The following is a 21,786-nucleotide window of genomic DNA, read 5'->3' on the forward strand; positions in this document are numbered from 1 at the left end:
ACTTGATGGTTCCCTTACTTACCTTTTGGCTTGTCCAAGTTTGTATTTACCCCTTTGATATCTCTGTGAAGGAGGGTGGGTAAGGACTTTTAGTTGTCTCTCCCTAATGTTTATCCATGGGCAGACCAATGTGTGCAGCCAAGTTGCACTACGGATGGCATTTGAAGCCCAACTCTCTTCCTGCTATTCTAACCATTATTAAATGTTTTGATAGATAGTATCCATACTAAAGCGTGGTGTTCATACACACTTTTGAGACAAAATCTTAAAAAAGAATCACCTGCCGTAAGGATGAAACTATCTAGTTTTGAAGCTTAGGTCTCATATTGGAGGTTTTGGTGGTTCCAGCTTCCCCTTCCCGCTTGCATGGAGAGTCATTAGTGTTGCCATCTAACTCCAACCGTACCATTTACCATATTTTAAAAGGTAAATGTATGTCCACTTTGGCCCAGTGAAATGTTTCTCCCATCAGTAGTCTTGATCACGTGGTCATGGTGGGATTCCAGAGACCCACAGATTCTGAGGATCACAAACAGTAGGGAATGACCAACTGCTCCTCGGGAGGAAGGACGAAGACTGATCCCCAGGTGATGGTAGTTCACACGTCACCCAGCAGATGGCGATAGTTCACAGACTTTCAGAGCCCGAAGAGCCCTTTAGAATCAGTTTGGAGTCCCTTGTGGTGGTTGAGATGAGGACAAAACGGAGAGGTTCCATTATGTTGCCTCAGACGACTGACTTCTTCCATGGTTAACTAGTCCCACCAAAATGGGAGAGGGCAGCTAATTTTAGATTTTAGTTCTTGCAATGGAAAGAAAAGTTCACAGGCAGAAACTGAAGTCTCTTCAGTGATCTGAGACGTTTATATCTTACTTCTAATCAGTGCTGAGCCCTAATGGTAAAAAGAACGGATACAATAAATTTATCTCTAAAATAAAATGAAATAAAGGGCTGCGAAATTCAGAAAGAATTTAAACAATGAAAAACAGAAGAGTGAGAGAGAAGAAAAACTGCAAATGACTGGAAGTTAAGTCAGGCCAAATTTTTGATTGTTTTTTGCATCAGACATCACCACTGGTAATTATTTACATTAATCTGGAAAATGTTTTGGTGATGCTCAAGAAAGTAAAGAATTTAGTTTCTGAGTCTACAGTGATTATTTCTCTTGTTTAAACATTCATTTGCCAATTCATTTTTTTAAATAAATGTATTTATTTATTTATTTTTAATTTTGGGTCTTTGTTGCTGCATGTGGGCTTTCCCTAGTTGAGGTGAGTGGGGGCTACTCTTTGTTGCCGTGCTGTGGGCTTCTCATTGCTGTGGCTTCTCTTGTTGCGGAGCAGGGGCTCTAGGCACGCGGGCTTCAGTAGTTGTGGCAGGGGGCCTCAGTAGTTGTGGCTCGCAGGCTCTAGAGCTCAGGCTCAGTAGTTGTGGTGCACGGGCTTAGTTGCTCCGTGGCATGTGGGATCTTCCCGGACCAGGGCTCGAACCCGTGTCCCCTACGTTGGTAGGTGGATTCTTAACTACTGCGCCACCAGGGAATTCCTGCCAATTCATTTTTTAAAATGTGTATTTAATACCAATGATATGCCAGGCAGTTTCTGGGTGCTGGGTTCTTAGCAGTAAGTAAGATAGACAATCTCTGCCTTCATGGAGCTTATATGTGGGAAAATCAGCCTCAGTAAATAAGTAGATAATAAAATAAATACTTATTACATTATCCTACATAAATAATATACCTTTAATGTTAAGTGTTAAGAGGAAAAGAGAGGGGGTGAGAGGGCATAGAGGATGCAGGAGCTGCTGTTTGGAATAGGCTACCAAGGAAGCCTTCTCTTTGAAAGAGGTTTGAGCAGAGTCCCTCCTTGTGGGGGGGAGCAGCAAGTGCAAAGGTCCTGGGGTGAGAGCAGCCTTGGGATATTCTAAAAACAGTAAGGAATATGGTAAGTGAGACGAATGTTAGGAAATGAGGTCAGAAAGGTAGCCAGAGGCCAGGGGTCAGATCATGTCCAGTCTTGTAGGTTCTGGTGAGGACTTTGGATTTTATTCCAAGTTAGTTGCAAAGATCTTGAAGTGTTTCGAGCAGCAGAATGATCTGATCTGATCTACATTTTGAACATGATCACTATGGCTATGGTGTGTGGACCCCAGCAGAGAGGAAGGGAGATGAATAGAGAGGCAATATATTGTTCGAAGGAGAATACATATGAAAAGAAAAGGTAGAGAGCCAAACCAAAATCATGGAATTTTGGAACCAGCAGGTTGTTTAAGGACCTAGCCAAACTTCCACAATTTTCTGATAAGGAGCTGAGCTATCACCAGATTATATGACTAGTTCTAGGTCACAGTTAGTTGCCGTGAGTGTTAGATTCACAGGACTCTCTGTCCAGGGTTCCTGGCATTTCCTACCCTCCTCTCTGTGCAGAGACACCACTTGCCTGCGTGGTTGGGCCCTTCCGTGTAAGAGCAGTGCCACTTCTTACCATCTGATGCTTAATTTCTCACCCATCTTCTGGATGCCTGTAGCTCCTTTTTAGAGCAGGGGGACCGTTGTCTCCGTGGTCCCAGGTGCAGATATTGCGCGTGAGTTTCCTGAGACGCTTCTTCCGTTGCAAGGCTTTATGTCTTTCAGCCAGAAGTGCTGGGATTCCTTCTCTTCTCTTGGTGCTTCCAAGAACACCTTCTGACCCTGAACGCATTCTGGGTCCTGCTGCACACCCCCCAATGGAAATCCTGTGCTTAGACCGTTAGCATTCTGTGCAGTCAGACCGTGGTCTACAGGGACCTTGTTGTAAACCTGATGGAGATTAAGAATCTGTAGGGATCAGTGTTCCCAGATCTTCTGTTGCAATGGGCTATTATTTGGGGCACCATAGGGTATAGTTCTCAACTGAGGGTGATTTTGCCCCTTACAGGGCTCTTGACAGCCTCTGGAGACATGTTTGGCTGTCTCAGCTGGGGGGAAGGTGCTCCTGGCGTCTTGCGGGGAAAGGATGCTGCTAAACAGCCTACAACGCACAGAACCCCACCGTCACAACACACACCAAAAAGTGATCAGCCCCATATGTCAGTAGTGCCGAGGCTGAGAAATCCTATTACAAGACAAAAATAAAATTAGAAAATCTAAGCCTTGCTCAAAATAAAATGGCAATCAGGCTGGAAAATTAACTGACATTCAAAAAATCAACTCAAGTGAAGACTTTTTCTCAAAGTTTTTTGGACTGCAGCACGCAGTAAGAATATACAATTTGTACTGCAGCCCAGAGCACACAACCACATCTAGAAATACATGTGTGTATGTGGAGACGCCTCATCGAACAATACTCACCGATGCTAAATTCAGAGCTTTATATTTTCATCCATTTGGTTCCATTTTTGAAAACTGTGGTCAGGCCCAGTGAGTTATTTTTACTCGCCACTAATGGGTTTAAAATGTGCAGCTAGAATAATACTGAATCAGATATATAAGGAAATTGAATGGTTTCATATGAATGACATATCAGCACTGAACGGCATAGAGTGAGGGTGGATTCTGTATAGAAGCCACCAAAAGGATCAGCCACTAATTCCACAAATAGTTATTTTTGCCACGCCCTTGTCAGAGTTGAGCCAGTCCTTGTTTTCCAGGGTTCAGGATCCAATCCAGTGAACAGACACGTGGCGTGCACTATACGGAGGTGCTTCTGCACGTGGGGAAGGGGAGCGATTGATTTTGTGGGTGTGGGAACTGAGAGGTGGGTTGGCAAAGATTCCACAGTGAGGTCACACTGGGCATGGCTGGGAAGAATCGAGTGGGATTTCTCCAAAGGGACAGAGGAGTAGGAACAGGAGAATCCGGGCAGAAGGATTTCTGGGTTGAGTGATGAGGGAGATCTTCAAGGGTATGAAGGAGGCCAAAAGATACAGGCGTGCAGAGGGAGAAAGTGGAACCTCCCCTGCACCCCGTGTTGGGTAATGTAAAACCACCTTCATTAGCGTGTTGCTCTCCTGCCCCTCCTTGTTTACAGGATAAAGGCCACACTCCTTAGCTCAACGTTCAGTATCTTCCATGGTCTAGCCCCAGCCAACCTCTCTCCCTTACCGCTCTTGACTTCATAGCATGAGGCCTCCATCCCGGCAGATGGATCCCAGCTACACCCACTGTGCCCAGGAGGCTGCCTGCTCTGTCACTTCCTTCTCTTCCCTTGCTCAGCAGATTCTAGGTGGTATCTTCTCAAGGTGTAGGTTTCAAAACCCTGCAGAAATTCTTCCCTTAGAAAGCGACCCATGGCAATTCCACTGGATAATTCCATTCAGTGAATTCTCAGCGTTGGCATTTCATGATTTTCTCTCTGATGAAGAAAAGTTTGTGAGGCTTCAGTGCTTGGAAACTCTCAGGGCACCCCGGCTCCACCTCGACTCTCTGTGCCTTGGTTTAATCAATATGCCACAATGTCTACTGACAACGAGAACAGATTACTCTTGTTTTCATTCATTTTGAAAAGGTTTCTTGGGCACAACCAATCTCATGACCCAGAGAGAGGCTGGCTTGCTTCTGTCACAGGCTCTTTATGGAGTTTTCGATTAATTGTTGGGCAGGATTGTGGGTCAGATTGAGGATCAAAGTCAGACTGCCTTCCCTGATTTAAGAGTGGCTCTGCTCCCATGACAATATTCACAAAGTAGGAGTTGTTTTCATCATGATGGGACCTCCCCAGCTTAGGTACCACCAACAGTCTTGTCCACAATATGGCTGTCTTCTGGGGCCATGCAAGCTTTGGGAATGTGAGTTTACTCAAGACATTGCAATGTATTTTTTTTCTTCCAGCTTTATTGAGATATAATTGACATACAACACTGTGTAAGTTTAAGGTGTGAGGCATAATGATTTGCCTCACATACCTCGTGAAAAGATTATCGCAATAAGTTTAGTGAACATCTATCATCTCATACAGACACAAAATATAAATTTTAAAAAGTAGAAAAAATTTTCTTTGTGATGAGAACTCAGGACTTAACTCTCTTACTAGCTTTCATATATGACATCCAGCAGTGTTCATTAGATTTATCATGTTGTCCATCACATCCCTCGTACTTATTTATCTTTTAACTGGAAGTCTGTACACTTTGACTGCCTTTATCCAGGTCCCCCTCCCTCAGTCCCCACCTCTGATAACACAATTCTGATCTCTTTTTCTATGAGTTTGTTTGTTTGTTTGTGTTTGAAGTGTAATTGACCTACAACACTATGTTAGTTCCTCACACACTATAGTGATTCGACATGTCTAGTCATGATGTGTCACCATACAAAAATGTTACCTGACCTAGAAGGTATTATGCTAAACGAAATACGTCAGACAGAGAAAAACAGTTACTGTCTGACTTACACGCAGAATCTAAAAATCAAAAACAAACGAACAAACATAACAAAACAGAGTTGTAGATACAGAGAACACACAGGTGGTTGCCAGAGGGGAGGGGGAGTGGGGGGCAAAGAAATAGGTAAGAGAGGTGAAGAGGTACAAACGACCATTTGCAAAATAAATGAGTCACAGGTATGAGATGTACAGCGAATGTATTTTTAAGTCATTTGTATTTCACCCAAGCACAACACCACTTTGAGGAAATTTACGCACACGCACACACACTGTCTCACACACACACTCATTCACACACACACACACACACACTGACACACACGCACTCACACACCTTAATTAAAAAGAAATATGATAAGATGATCAGAAACCAGATAGAGGTAGGTAACATAATTGTATGAGATGAGACAGTTAAGTCCTGGATGTCACTAAAGGCCAAACTTCCTATTAGCAAAAACAAGAAAGAAATCAAGGTCTTATAGAACTCTCAGTGTCTGACCAAAGGATGCAAACTAGTTTTTCAGTGAAAATATTTTTTTTTTCTGGTTACAGTTACAGGAAGAAATTACCAAAGAAATCATTACATAAAGAATATTGAGCATTATAGTAAACACTGACTGTAATGGTGGTTTTAATGGTGGTTTAATGATGAGGGAATGTCTATGGGAATGATCAAACTTGACAGAAAGAAAACCCTTCGAAAATTAGATGCAGGGATAATATGTCCCTTAGAATTCTTCAGTAAATTCCTTGACTATATTTTGAAGACCAACACCTAACATACATTCTGGTATTGAATACCAGAGATTTTTTTAAACTGGAGTTCAAAAGGATATTTCAAAAGTATCTTAATTCTTTTTCTTTCGTTTATTCTTTTAGTATGGTGGTAAAATATACATAACGTAAAATTGACCGTTTTCACCATCTATAGTGTACAGTTTGGTGGCATTAAGTTCATTTACAATGTTCGCAACTGTCACCATCATCTACCCTCTGAACTTTTCCCATCACCCCAGACAGAAGCTCTGTCCATTAAGCAATATAATAATTCTCCATTTCTTCCTCTCCCCAGCACCTGGTCCAAATTATTTTGTCTTTTTTTACTGAAGTATAGTTGACGTACATTATTATATGTTTCAGGTATACAACACAGTGATTCACAATTTTTAAAGGTTATGTTCCGTTTATAGTTATTATAAAATATTGGCTATATTCCTTGGGTTGTACAATATATCCATGTAGCTTATTTATTTTATACATAATAGTTTGTACCTCTTAACCCCCTACCTCTGTCTTGCTCCTCCCCCCTTTCCTCTCCCTACTAGAGAAAGACAAATACTGTATGATATCATTTATATGTGGAATCTAAAAAGTAAAACAAACTAGTGAATATAACAAAAAAGAAATAGACTTACAGATATAGAGAACAAACTAGTGGTTATCAAAAGTATCTTAATTCTTTTTAGTTCAGACACACTCTCTCTGAAGATAGTAGAACTTCCTTTGCCTTCCTAATTTGTCTTTACTAAACCAGAAACAATCTGGATAAATCACCTCCTGTACTATGTATTTCAGCATCAAGTATTTCTTTACTTGCCCAACTGCTTGTCTACACAGAAATCACCATCTTGACTCCTGAAGTTTTTCTTTATCCTGTCGAAATTTTGCCAGTTTATGTCTAGGTGTAGCTCTTATTTCAGTGGAAATATTAGCCCTTTCAAAATATATTCTCTTGCTTTTTTTCCAGCTCAGACGAGTTATATTTTTATGTTTTTGATTCTCATGTCTGTTCCCATTATTCTGGTAAATATCAAAGAAACACCCATAATCCCTCAGTTTGGACCTTGTGCTCTATATCCACATCCATATCTATTATTTTCTCTCATATATTTTTTAATCTCTTTGACATTTTTCTCAGCATTCTGGGGTAATTCCTCAGGTTCATCTGAAAATCACTGGTTCAAGTTTCTCCAGTATCAGTTTTGTTCCTTATTATCTTAGGTGTGGATTTTCAATCTCCTAATAAAATTCAGGCTTTGTTACATTGCTTTCTTTTTATTATGGACAGTTTCAAGCAGAGTGAAAAATATCAGGAATCCTTTGGATCCATGACTTCCCTGGTGGTCCACTGGCTAAGACTCCATGCTCCCAATGCAGGTTCGATCCCTGCTCAGGGAACTAGATCCCACATGCATGCCGCAACTAAAGATTCCACATGCTGCAACTAATGATCCCTCGTGCCGCAATGAAGATCCCGAGTGCCACAACTCGGGGCACCGGCAAAGCTTTCTTGCCGAATCTTAACAGTTGCCATATTTTCTTCAGTGTTGCCAAACAAACAAAAATTACAGATATTGGGGCAGCCCCTGTGTACCCCTCCCCACACCGTTCTTCTCCCTTCTTTCTGAGAGGTATTTGTATTTAGAGTTTATGATTTCCCTACATTTTAATCATTATATGTAACATGTATATATATTTATTTACAAACAATGTGGTATTGTTTTGATTGTTTTTACATTTCTTATAAATGCAATGACATGGCAAGTATCCTTTTGTGACTGATTTTTTTTCCACTGCATTGTGTTTTTGCAAATTAAATTGTAAAGTTCTACTTCATGCAGTGTCACTGCTGTATAGTGACACTGGTGTATAAATATACCATAGTTTATCCATCAATTATTTTGATGTTGGACCTTTAAATTGTTCCAGTTTTTGGCCATTACAATGTTGCAATGAACAATCTCATATATGTTTCCTTGAGTATGTGCTTACAAATGGAATTGCTAGGTTGTAGTGCATGCATATCTTCAGCTGCATAGCCTTTGAGAAATTTGTTCCTCAAAGTGATTGTAGCTATCTTCACTCCCCCTGGAAGTGTGTTCAAAACTCTTCTTGCTGTATGTCCTTGCTGACACTTGGTATTAGTCAGACTTTTACACATGGTCAGTCTGATGGATATAAAATATGTCATTATTGCTTTGATTTGCACTTCTCTATTGTTAGTGAAGTTAAACATAATTTTATAACTATTAATCATCTTATGACTTTTATATGTTTTGCCTATTTTTATTGGAATAAACATGTACTTAATTATATACATAGTGTACATTTACATATAAATAACTATTAATAAGCATTAATATATGTAGAGTTAAATTCTAATCCTTAGCCAATAATGTGTTGCAAATATCTTCTAGTCTGTGACTTATCCTTCACTTCACTTATGATATCAAGTATTGAATAGAAGTATTTTTTAATGTAGTTAAATATCTCAATTTTCTTTATAATTTATGGTTTCTGTGTGTTTTTTTAAAAACTACTTCCTTTCCCCAAGGTCATTAAGCAAAATCTTCTGTTTTATTCTAAAATTTTGAAAATTCTGCTTTTCATATTTAGAATCTTAATGTATCTAGGATTTAGTTTTAGGTATGGAGAAGTAGGAGGCTAATTTAATATTTTTTCCCATACAGACAACCACTTGCCCCAGCACCAATTATTGAATTATTCATCTTTTCTCCTGTTGATCTGCAACAGCATCTTTCTGATGTATCAGATCTCCATACATCTGTGAATCTGTTCCTGAGTTCTATGGTCTATTTCTTTATCAGTACCACACTGACTTGCCTGGAGGTCCAGTGGTTAAGACTCCATGCTTCCACTGCAGGGTACATGGGTTCCATCCCTGGTCAGGGAACTATGATCCTGCATGCCACACAGTGCGGCCAAATAAATAAATAAAATAAAATAAAATAGGATACCACACTGTCTTAGTTTCTACAACTTTATAAAGTCATGATATCTGGTAGGTAATTCTACTGCACTTTGTTCTTCAAAATTGTCTGCTCTTGACCCTTTGCTCTTCAATATAAGTTTTAGAATCAGTTTTCCAATACGGTGAAAAACCCTGAAGGGATTTTAAAAATCAGACTTATGTTGAATTTTAAAATTAGAATTACATTAAATTTATAAATAATTTTGGAGGAATTAGTATCTCTGTGATATAGAATCATCCACTTCATGGCTATATCTCATCTGTTCATTTGGATATTTTTCAAAGACTTTTAATAGACTTTTCACATTTTTTCATAAAAGTCCTTCATAGCTTTTGTTAGATTTATTCCCAAGGCTCTTACATTTAGAAGTCTCTTTTAAATTTTTGGAATCTGAGGAATTTTCTTTTCTTTTTCTGTAGTTACAGTTTTCTTTTCATGCACTTTTCCCATGTACTTTTGAAAAGAATATGCATTCTCTTACTTTGGTGTCTAGGGTTTTATATATGTCCTTTTGATCAAGCTTTTTAATATCATTGTTCAAATCTTCTATATTATCAGCTTGATCTAACAATTACTGAGAGAGATATGTTAAAATTTTCCATTGTATCTCCCTGCACCTCTCTCAATTTTTTTATTGATATATATATGAGGTTGTAATATTAGATACCTACACGTTTTGTATTCCTGATGGTTCCTTTACTCATTACTTAGTAACAATTGTTATCATTAATAATACTTCATTTTCCCCTTAAAGTCTATGTTGTCCAACAATAATGTAGATCCACTAGCTTTCTTTTAGGTATTGCTTGAAACATCTATTACTCTTTTTTTTTTTTTTTAAACATTTGATCTCTCTGTGTCTTATGTTTTAAGTACTTTTGGGAAACAACCTAATGCTTAACTTTTAAAATTCCAATCTGACAAGCACTGTCTTTTAAATGGCAAGTTTATTACGTTAATAGTTATTATAATTGTTGACATTTTTTTAAATTTCTACCATCTTATTTTGTACTATTTACTCTGCTTTTTCCATTTTCTTGGAGAGGGGATCTTTATCTTTGCTCCTTTCCTGTCTTCTATAGAATTGACTGTATTTTCTTAGTCCCCTTTCCTCTCCATTGGGATGAAATTATATATTCTTTCATTTACTACCCATAAATTGTTAACTTTCAAACTTTTATGGTCTAAAGTTAATAAAAATCTATTACCCTCTTCACAAACAATAAAAGGACCTTAGCAGCTTTTATCCAAATCAATTCCCTCTTGTCTTACGTGTTACTTTTCAGCATTTTTGTTCCACTTTGTTTAATAGGTACAAGTTTAGGCTTTTTATTTATTTATTTTTATAGTAACGCTTGTTTAGATTTATCCATACAGCTTCTCTGCCCACTACCCTTTGCATCTTACTCTTTCCTTCTTCCTGAAGTTACTTCTCAGTAAATCCTTGAAGGTCTGTTAGGGACAAACTCTCTCAGGCTTTGCAATCATGTTTTTGTTTCACTCTCACTGCTGAACAATCATTTAATCAAACACAGAATTTCATGATGGTAATTATTTTCTCCTAGCACCTTTTCTCAGAGGAGAGAAGAGGGATGATAGGTGTAAGTGTCTTTGGTTTAAACCATTTGCCAGTCAGAATACCTACAAGAGAACTGAACTACAGTTGGTGCTCCACTCTGAAGCCACTTTAAGGAGCACAGAAAACCCACAGAGACACTGGAGCTCACTCTCACAATAGCATCAGTCATCTTGCCCTGCAGTTGTAGGTACATGTGTCTTCTTCCTCACTGGATTGTGAGCCACTGGCGAGCTGCGTCTCATCTCTCTTTCTCATCTCAATATCTCTATTCTACCTCCTGATTCCCAAGTGCAAGATCTGAACCACGCCCTGTCTTGTACAATACTAAGCCAATTGCAGATCATACCAAATACATCTGTTTTTTGTTTGCTGCCCCCCAATCTCTCCTACTTGATCCATCCTTCACTCTCTGCTTTTCTAGATCATTCCCGTCAGCATGCAACCATGTTTACCACACTCACAGAAAAGATTTTCTGGATCCCACAACCCTTCCATCTACCATCTCATTTCTCTGCTTTCCTTCAGGCTAGAGTTATTGCGTTGTCTACATTAACTGTTACTACTTTTTTTCCAACCTCCCACTAACTCTTCAATTCACTCCAATCTGCTTCCAACCCCACCACTCATGTAAAGAGAGCCAATGACCTCCATATTTCCAAACATAAACTCATCCCATGAACATAGAACATGCCATTAAATTTCTTAAAGTAATGTTTAAATGATAATGGATGTTTTTATACATCTGTTTTCTTAGGACAAATTCCTAGTAGTAGAATCAGAAAATCAAGTAACTCAAACACTTGGTATATACTGTCAACTTATCTTGCAGAAAGAGAAAGAGGGGGTGGGGTGGAGAGAGAGTAAACTCTCACTTTTCAAGCCCTGTTATCTTCCTGACACTATGGACAGTAGTTTTCTGTTATTAATAGTTACTTGAGAATTACTACTAAACTCCCAGTGAAAATGACTGATTACACACTTACAGCATTGCCAATGACCAGATTAAAGCTAGGGTCTTTCAACAAACTTTTTTTTTTTTTTTTTGCATTTGTCATGTGTAGAGCACCTTGTAAGAAGATTTTACTTTTATAGAGAACATTCACTCACTCTCTTATCTAAGTAATACGTACTGAGGGCCCGCTGTATACATAACCCTGCCAGCCACTCTTTCAGCTGTTTAGAAATATTTTACTTGCCTATCTAACTTGTACACTGCCCACTCCACCTCAAGTCCTGAGCATCCCCACAGAATGTTGTCAACAAATTAGTATTCATTATTCTCTGAAGTTACAAAGAGTCCACACCTGAAATTTTCAGCACACCATGATGAAAACATGGCCGTAGGTTGTCCTGCTGTGTTCACAGCCACCTCTTGCGTTATGCTTTGCCTGTGTATCTCCTCCATCAGCAGGAAGTAGAGACGCAGGTACCTCACACCTTGGTTTCTGGCCATCTGCTTAGCTTTCCACAGCCCCATTATCTTAGAAAGGGAGACTCCAAGGGAGAAGGCTACAGCGGGTTGTGCTTGGCTGACTGGTTTGTGTTCTTCAAAAGACAACACTCCACAGGGGTTGTGCAGTTGATGCCTCCTGTGTGTGTGCAGGCATAAAGATCATAAAGGTAAAGGAGTCAGGGAAGTTTTGAGGTGAGGGCTCTAGAAGTCATTTGGTGTCTGGGGTGACATTCTTGGGCTGTTGTCAAGTAAGGGTTTCAAGAAGCATGATGAATGGAAAAGAGCAAACATACCTGCCTATAGCTGGTTCTCTAGAGCCATTCTCCCCAACCATCCCACCCCTACCACCACAGAAACGTACCCCGGGATGAGTTAGTTTCGCTCAGGTGGAAAGAAAAGAACCAGGCAGATTATTTGTGGGAAAGGGAGGAGCAAAGGAAACCATTCAGCATTCTTGCAGAGCCTCTGAGTCCCTGTTGCCGAGGCTGATGTTGGGGTTTTGAGGATGCCCAGCTAATAACACTTCTTCTCTTTGTCCATTTTCTGAACCAACTGAGAAATAAGACAACAAACTCAGGCGATAAAGAATCAAATGCTTGTCCTTGTTTATGATAATGCCAGATCAGATAACATAGTTTACTCTCAGGCACAAGCTCCCTTTTGCAAACTCCCTTTTGCCCAATCCAGGCTATGGAACCCACTTGAGGGAAAGTTTGGGTTTGCAGAGAGATCACACCTGCCCAGGTCACTGCTTTCCACTTGTCGAGGTAGAGAAGGAAGGTGGGAGAGACCAAATTTGCCCCAAATTCCTCCTCCCTCCCCCAGGTCCTTTGATAGATTCGCTTCACTCAGTTCAGAAATATGGACCAAATGCTTCTACTCAGCATCTAAGTTTCTGTCTCTACCTCTGTAGGGAGGCGAAAAGGTTGGACGAGCATTCAACAGTATTTCAGGAAGCTCTTCTCATGATTGCAGCTTCAGGAGTGAAGAATAAGTGCTCCTCTCTCATCATTGCTAAGAGCTGTTAAGAAAAGAGACCCAAATACAACCTGGTCCTTATGAATGAAGATGAATTCTGATAAATGATAACTCACATCTTCTGGGAGGCTTATACTATTGAACACAAAGTTACAATCCCCAAGGCGTGTAACTTCCATGCTGAACTAACTCCTTTTTTCATCCACATAAGTGAAATTCCCTAGCTGTTTCTTTTTCAAACTTCGCTTGGAGTAACAGATGCTTGCAATGTGTCTGAATTAAAAGTGTAAACTTTAGGGTCGCAGAATGTTAGTGCCAGCAGGTCATCAAATCCAGTCCAGTTCCTTGTTCTGTTAGAAAACACGAGAACCGGTGAAATTAAATGACTCGTTCAAGGTCACACAGTCATTTGTGTCCATCTCTCTCCCAGTTTTTGGTTTCCATGACTAGGGGTATTTCCAACTATACCACAATACATCAGAGAAACTTACTGTTTATAGAAAACTGGTGATGACTCAATAAAACCAAGCATACAGGTTTTTTTTTTTTTAAACAAAAGTCATCCTGTAGTATAGTAATAGAAATTTGTCTTTTCTATATTAGTTTTCCTTGTAGTGGAATAACCCTTGAACTTGTTTTGTATTCAGTTAATGGTTTGACTATTCTGGTTCTAAATAAATGACTCCTTTTTAATGTTCTCTTTTCCTAATTAACAAAGTGTCAAGTAGAGAGAGATGAGTTATGCACTTTAATTACAATAACCCCAGGCTACTGGGAGAATTCTTATCAGTGGCTTGGACTGTACGTTCTGTGCTCACTTAGAAACAGCATTGGTAAAATCTTCAGGGAAGCCATGGATTTGAGATCTGAGGTGGTGTGGTCATCAGGAAACAAGAGTGGGGAACGTCATTCCAGATGTCTTCACACCATACTGTGTCTGGTCCTCTCTCTGCTCATTTCCTTCCTGTTAAAAATGGGAAATGACAATTAGCCTGGATAATTATGAGAAACAGGAAGAGATGCTGCAAAGGGTATTGGAGTGGAGCATCAGGGGTCCAGAATTCTAGACCAGCTCTGCCACTGAACTGTCTCTGTGGGCTAGTCGCATGGGCTCTCTGAGCCTCAGTTTACTCCTCTGTAAAATGGACTTGTGCTAGCTGATCTCCAAGGCCTTTCCTCAAAAGTCAAGATGTCTTTGACTCTAAGTCCTTCTAATTCCACATTGTCATCCTACCCTTATCTCACACGCTTTGTTCCCCCAAACTGAGCAGTAATCTCTGGCTTCAAAGAGATAGGTTATATGCAGTGTCAAACAGAAGCAATGATTATAAAGACCAAAGAACCTTATTCATTGAACAATATATGCCTTATTTTACTTGTCAAAATGAGCAGAGAAGCTGGAGTCATTTCCATTCTCATCATGGTACCATTTCATAGCTGCAGCAATGCATTTGTGGTCCTTTCCTCTAAGAGTTTCCTTCAAGGTAGACTCCCTAGGGTGGGTTAAAGGGCAGGGCAAGAACTCAGTTACCCACACTCCAACCCCTGGTTCCTCTATATCCTTCTGGCTAAAGTATATTAGATACTCGGTGTCAAAACATGTGTATGTTATTTTGCATATTGAACTAAGGGTCATATGGTTTGGTTCTGGTCCTGAATTTTCCACTAATGAGATGCATGACCTTGGTTTCAAGTCACTTCTCTTCTGTGGCCTGAGTTTCCACATTTATGAAATGAGACTTTTGGACCGGATGGTGTCTAAGTCCTCTTCCAGCTCTAAACTTCTAGCTCTGAGTTGGGGAAAGAGACAGGAATGGTGGCAGTTTGGGGAGAATGTCTTTGGATTTGGGGGCAAAGTCTCACCATACAAGGATTTGTCCCCAGTATTCCACCACTTAAACAGGCCTGACCAGCTGGGCCAGGACAGGACAAAGTCCCTCCATAGTGCAGCACTGTGGTAATATCTCCCGTGCCTGGTGGAAGCCTTGGCTTTTGGTGGGTATGTGAAGTATTACTTAAATGGACGATGGGGAGGCATATCAAGAAGTCTAAAATATGGTTCCTGCTCTCAGGGGGTTCACAACTGAGTTGAGAAACACAAGGGCAGCATTCCGAGGCCAGGAGTCCAGAGGATGTAAAAACCATCTTGAATATCCATTGAGTTTAACATACTGTGGAAGCTTATTCTGAGCTCATGGTTAGGGACATATATTCGTGGGTGGATGGCACCACCCAGGAGTTGGAAGAATGTCCTACAGGCCTTGGCTTGCTCCATCTTTTCTGGAGTCACCATTTTTTCCCCAGAAGAGTCTGTTTTCTCTCTCTCTTTTTTTTCTTTTTTGCAGTACGCGGGCCTCTCACTGCCGTGGCCTCTCCCGTTGCGGAGCACAGGCTCCGGACGCGCAGGCTCAGCGGCCATGGCCCACGGGCCCAGCCGCTCCACGGCATGTGGGATCTTCCCGGACCGGGGCACGAACCCGCGTCCCCTGCATCGGCAGGCGGACTCTCAACCACTGCGCCACCAGGGAAGCCCTGTTGTTCTCTTTTTAAAATATCACTTGATTTTGGTCTTTGGATGATACACATTCAGCTCTGTCTCCACAGAATGCATGCAGCTGGAAGGGTGGGTAGACTATGTATATAAGGACACACAAGAGGGAAAAGGAAGGTGATGTGGACAAGAGCGTTAACCAAAGTCTTGGGGTAAGAAAACACAAGATGTGTTCACAAGTCAACTGGTAAACCAGTTTGGCCATTAAGACTTTGGAAGAGGGGGAAAAAAAAGAGTCAAAACCATGATTTGGAGTCCAATTATAAGTGGCATGATGTAATCAAAAAAGAGACCAAGGATAAATCTAGTGCTGCTGTATATTGTCTGTGTCCCTCTGAGCAAGTTATTTAATCTTTTTCAGTTTATACCTTCACATGGTAAAATGGGAGGAATAATATCAATTTCACAGGATTTTGTGAGAATTAATAGAAACAATCTATGAAAAGCTCTTGGCACAGTAAAAATGAGCAATAAATGTTAATTTTCTCAATCCCAGGCTCTTCCTCTCTCCACAGTGATTTCTTCTCCTACAGGCACTGGGAAAGCAGCAAACTTGGTTTTGAGTTAGGCTCGGCCAGTTACAAAGGGTTTCATCTTGGTCAAACCACTTAACTGCCCTGACTTCAGTTTCTTATCTACCAAATGAAATTCACCACACTTACCTTTCAGGATTATTGTAAAGTTTAGAAATGTATGATATGAAGCAAACAACAGTACCTATCAGTAGGAGAGAGGCAGTAGCTTTCAGTAAATAATGGTGATAGGAGAAGGGAGGAGAAAGAGGAGTTGTGATCATTGGGATTCTCGACCAAGGAGCCTGGACATCTGTCTTGTTGGCAGTTGGGGTCTTTGAAGATTTTTTTTTCCAGATAGAGTATTATAAGATGAAATGCAGAGAATCTTGAGATGATGAGAATAGTACAAGAATGGCTAGAATGTGCAGAGGGCAAGGGTGAACACCCTGGAGGCACGGAGGCCCACCTACGGAAGAGAAAACTCAGGTCTCTCCATGCATGTGCTACATAATTCTTTTATTAGCAAATGAATTGGTTCTAGTGAAATTCATCCATTCTGAAAATATGAGAGAGACAGAGATAGAAATGGAGAGTGAGGAAGGGGAGAAGAAAGAGGCCCAGAGAAAGAGAGAGAGGCAGGGAGAGAGGTAGAAAGATACAGAGAGACAAGAGAGGGGAAGCTGTTTTCAAGGGCCTCTGGCTTTTTGTGTGAAGACATCTGGCACACAGCTGTGCTGGCTGGATGCAGGTGGCGTAAGAGAATTTGCATCCAGGTATAAATCTGACATCAACTGGCTTGAATTTTCAGCTGACATGTGGGCTATTTTAAATAAAACTGGGGAATTGGTGTGGAGGTGGTGAGAACACCTCCACCAAGATGTGCCTGATACCTGAGAACAGGACCTTCTCCGATGTCTTTGGATCACCTGCCGACCACGTCTCCCTCTTCCTGGTGCAGGAGGAGATATCCGGTCAGCAGCGTGCCCACTGAGCAGGCATCCGACACTCCCTTTCTGACATTTCCTTTAGTTTCGTGTTCAATCTGCTTGCTCTTTGCTTAGAAGACGGTGAGTTTGCTTTTGTGAGAAAGGTGTTTGGCTTAGCTTATTCTGAAAGCAGAATTGTCTTTAAGTTCAATTTATGTTTTTAATGTCATTTTTTTCTTTTTTTAACTAATCATTCAATAACTAATGGGCATCAATGACCTACAAAAGTCAGTTCCTGTTGCCAGAGTTGTTACAGCCATAAAGCCTGGTGCCTGGTGTGACTGGATTAGAGAAGGCAGCTGGTACCTGTGCCTATCCAAAGCCACCAGGAGGAAATGGGGGCGCTATGGAGCAGCACTTTGAAAGGCTCTCAGATCCTGGAGGTAGAGCTTCCTGTGTCTAGCCTAAGTCAGGACTACTGTGGATCAGTAGACTTCGTGGATGACAACTTAAAAAAAATGTTAATCTGACCATCCCCCAAAGAACAATACCCTGTACCGTCCCCTATGAGTTTTTCTCAGCCCACCTTACGGTTCTGAAAGATCCTGTTGTCCTGCTAAGATGTTTGGAAATGGTTGACCTCCAAGATGCCACCCAGGGACCCTTTTTTTTCTGGGTGTGGGAATGTTTGTTCTAGTATAATGTCTCTTTCTTATTTTGAAGAACTTTTTTTTGTGTGTGTGTGGTACGCGGGCCCCTCACTGCTGTGGCCTGTCCTGTTGCGGAGCACAGGCTCCGGACGCTCAGGCTCAGCGGCCATGGCTCACGGGCCCAGCCGCTCCACGGCATGTGGGATCTTCCCGGACCGGGACACGAACCCGTGTCTCTTGAATCAGCAGGCGAACTCTCAACCACTGCGCCACCAGGGAAGCCCCTTGAAGAACTTTTAATGAAATATCTCATACGTCAAAAGTATAAATATATGTATATATATATACACTTATATATATATGTGATATTACTTTGTGTTTTTATATAATATATAAAAATAATATGAACACTCATGGGTACCCAGCATCTATCTTAAGAAATAGAATATTATAGAGTACTATCAAAGGCCCCTGTGTGTCACACCTCATTCATATCCCTCTTCTAACCTTTCCCATGTATTTTTGGTCCTTGCCTTACTTTTCTCAAGAGTTTGAACATAGTCGGCCATCCATATTGATCCGTGGTTGGTTGAATCCGTGGATGCAGAATCCGCAGATACCGAGGACCGACTGTGCTCTGCCATTTTATATAAGGAGCTTGAGCATCCGGAGATTTTGGTATCTGAGGGGGTCCTGCACCAAAACCACCCCTCAGATGCCAAGGGAAGAGGGACAACTGTATATATATATATATCCTTAAATAATATATAGTTTTTCTTGCTGTTGACTTTTATATAAACGGCATCAAACTGGATATGTTCCTATGCAACTTGCATTTTTTTCATGAAATCTTGTGAGATTAAACCATCTTGATTGATTAAACATCCATTTATTCATTTCCTGTGTTACATAGTATCCCATTCCATAGATATACTATAATTCATTTATCCATTATCTGTTGATAGATTTTTGGGATATTACTTGATATCATAAAAATAGCAAAGTTGGGTTTTTTAACAGTTACAAATTCTGATGCTATGAATGTGTTATGCACATGTCTCTTTGCACGTGTGGAAAAGTTTCACCAGATTTTGTAAGTTGGGGTGATATTGCTGCATCAAAAGCTATGAACATATTCTACTTCATTAAATATTTCTAAGTGTTTTGCAAAGGGGATGTACCGGTTTACGCACCTAACATCAGAGTATGAGTCTCCATTGGTCCCATCCTTGGTAATATTCTTTATTGCCCAACTTTTGTACTTGCCAGTCTTGTCAGTATAAAATGGCGGCTCTTTCTGGTTTTAGCAGGCATTTCCTTGATTACTTAGGAGATGAAATGTTTTTCATACTTTTTGCTCAGTGCTGCTTCCTCTTTCGTGTTGAATTCCTTGTGTGTTTCCGATACATCTCCATCCATTCAGCACAGCTCTGTATGTGGCTGCGTTAGCGTAAAAAAGGGAGCGAAGGTATGTGTTGACTGCGGTGTGCTGCTTTTCTCTGTGAAGGCCCCGAGGAATCAGGAAGTGGGCGCTATGGACCCCATTATATAACCGACACAGAAGTCAGCGAGGATGATGACACATATGAAGACGACTTAGATTTGGATATTTCCTTTGAGGAGGTAAAGAAAAGTACTGCTTGAAAACCTGGGTGTTTTTGTTTCCTTGCTGAACAAGGTGATTTAGTCAATGGACCACTAACGTTTTACTTAAAACTTACTTAACTTGGCTCATTTGCTTTTAACACATTTATTTCCTCTGACTATTAGGCACCAGGTGATCATAAATTAATAGTAACTAGGTATCAACCACGCTGATGCTCTGTAGTCAGTTCCTGCCTGCTGACTTCACAATCTGGCAAAAACGTATTTAGATTCCCACCAAATGAAATTTTATAAACTCAGTTTTTATAAGGAAATGAACAATTCCTTGACAAGTTAAATGCATCTTCGTGATATTGTAATAATAATAAATCACATAATATCAGCTTTAGCGGTGATTTTTCTGAGTAATACAGGAGAAGGTACTTAAAATCCTTGAGCCTCAAGTTCTTTATCCATAAACTGGAGTCAGTACTATTTGTCCTCTGTACATCCCAAGGTTTTGGTAAGTATCAAAAGTGACTATATTTTCAAGTGTTAGGCGTCAGCTATAAATAAGGCAGTCTAATTACTGTGCTCTGTGTTAATCCTGAACTTCTTTTCCTTCACTGTCTTCAGGTTAAACCGCTTCCTGCTATCAAAGAAGGGAATAAGAAATTTTGGGTGGAATCCAAGATGGCGCCCAGATCGAACCCAATGACCGTTTCTAGGCTTGTCCCTGCTACCCCAGCATCTCTCCCCATGACTGAGGTGGCTCCTCAGCCCACTCCAGTGGAGAGGAAAGGGAAGAATGGTGCGGCTATGATGCCAAGGCTTTTTGACGTGTCTTGTGATGAAATTCTCTGCTCTGCTGACAGCTTTTGTGTCAATGACTACACCTGGGGGGGCTCTCGATGCCACTGCAACCTGGGCAAAGGTGGTGAGAGCTGCTCAGAAGGTAGGCCCTTGGGTGGTGGGGTGGGGAACATGGTCATGGGTTGGCCCTACTGGGAGCCAGAGGGCAGTTTTGCATCCACACATGGTTCCTTCAAGTCCTTTTTCTAAGATAAGCCCCTTCTCCCATGTTTTAGTCACTAAATCAGCTAGTTAGCTACACAGGGCAAATGTGAGGCAACTTCCATTGCTTCTAGGTAGATAGCAGCCCTATTCTTATATGTGCCAAACATGTAGTCCTTTTGGAGCAATTAATAAGTCATCCTGATGGCATCTTGGGGGTGGGTTTACTTTGATCGCACCTCTCCTGAGCCAACTTATATCACACAGATGTACAGCTAGAAAGCAGGTGTCAGCGGCCTTAAAGCCACTTAAAGATTTCTCTTTAGGGTGGCAAGTAACCAGCTTCAAAGATCCAGTTTCTCCCTAAGAATTTCAGAAGCTCAAAGTCCCCGGGAATGAGAATCCTGGGGGTAAAGAGTAGAGTGAAGAAGACGGTAAGCTAGGCTTAACAGACTGTCAGGGGTTTTTACTTAATGACATCCAGGCAATGGTGTGTACTGATTTTTTGCATTTGAAGTGAGGAAACAGCATGCTTTGATTTTGTCTTTTTCTCTTTTCAGATATTGTTATACAGTATCCTCAGTTCTTTGGCCACTCCTATGTAACCTTTGAACCTTTGAAGAACTCTTATCAGGCATTTCAAATTACTCTTGAATTTAGGGTAAGAAGGGTTAATCCTTTGATGAGTGCTTACTGGACACCGTAACACAGCAGTGTACTGCGTCAAAGGGAGGAGGAGAGGGGAGAGGAAGCAGGGGGTAAACCCATTCACAGGTTAGCGAGAACGATGGGCACACTTACACACTCAAGGGCGGCAGCAAAGGGAGGGTGGGTTTCTGTATGTTACTGAACTATGGAAATGGTTGGCCTGAAGGTTCCCAGGAAGAATATTTGGGTCCCACACATGTTGCTCGTGTTGACTGAAAAAAAAATGCATAACCTAAAAGTTGAGAATTATGTTTTATTCAGCAAATTTGCTGAGGACTTAAGCCCAATAGCTCTAAGGGACTGTTCCCCAGGCTAAAGTCCTCAGCAAGTCCACCAAATAAAACGTAATTCTCAACTTCTGGTTGTGCATTTTTTTTTTCGGTCAACACTCATAATAGTGACACTTCTCAGACCAGGATTTCAGAAGGTAAAAATGCATTCTCCAGCCCAAAATTCCTTTTAAAGGAAGCCCAAACAATGTTCATTATTATGACTGTAACTGAACAGATAGAAAAATGACTATATGCAACCCTGGCACACAGTGAGGGCCCAATAGATGCTCTCTGATCTGAATCAGCTGTGGATCAGGATTCATTGCCTTCAACTTAAAGTGATTCTTTTGGGTATCTCAGAGGACAGGAAAAGGTTTGGAGATATGGACACAAGTCCCCTTCAGGTCACGGTCAAAGTGTTGAGGG

The 21,786-nt window shown here is 40.8% G+C and overlaps 1 protein-coding gene across 1 annotated transcript in view; it reads left to right on the plus strand.

Moving 5' to 3' along the window:
* EGFLAM (EGF like, fibronectin type III and laminin G domains) overlaps positions 1-21,786 on the plus strand; it is a 166,180-nt gene that overhangs the window by 97,074 nt on the left and 47,320 nt on the right. The window contains exons 8-10 of the mRNA XM_024754636.1: positions 19,290-19,405; positions 20,003-20,321; positions 20,941-21,041. Of these exons, the coding sequence (XP_024610404.1) occupies positions 19,290-19,405; positions 20,003-20,321; positions 20,941-21,041 (536 nt within the window). The remainder of the gene's footprint in view (positions 1-19,289; positions 19,406-20,002; positions 20,322-20,940; positions 21,042-21,786) is intronic.

The sequence above is a fragment of the Neophocaena asiaeorientalis genome, unplaced genomic scaffold (assembly GCF_003031525.2).
Source record: "Neophocaena asiaeorientalis asiaeorientalis breed wild unplaced genomic scaffold, Neophocaena_asiaeorientalis_V1.1 scaffold229, whole genome shotgun sequence".
Lineage (NCBI taxonomy): Eukaryota > Metazoa > Chordata > Mammalia > Artiodactyla > Phocoenidae > Neophocaena > Neophocaena asiaeorientalis.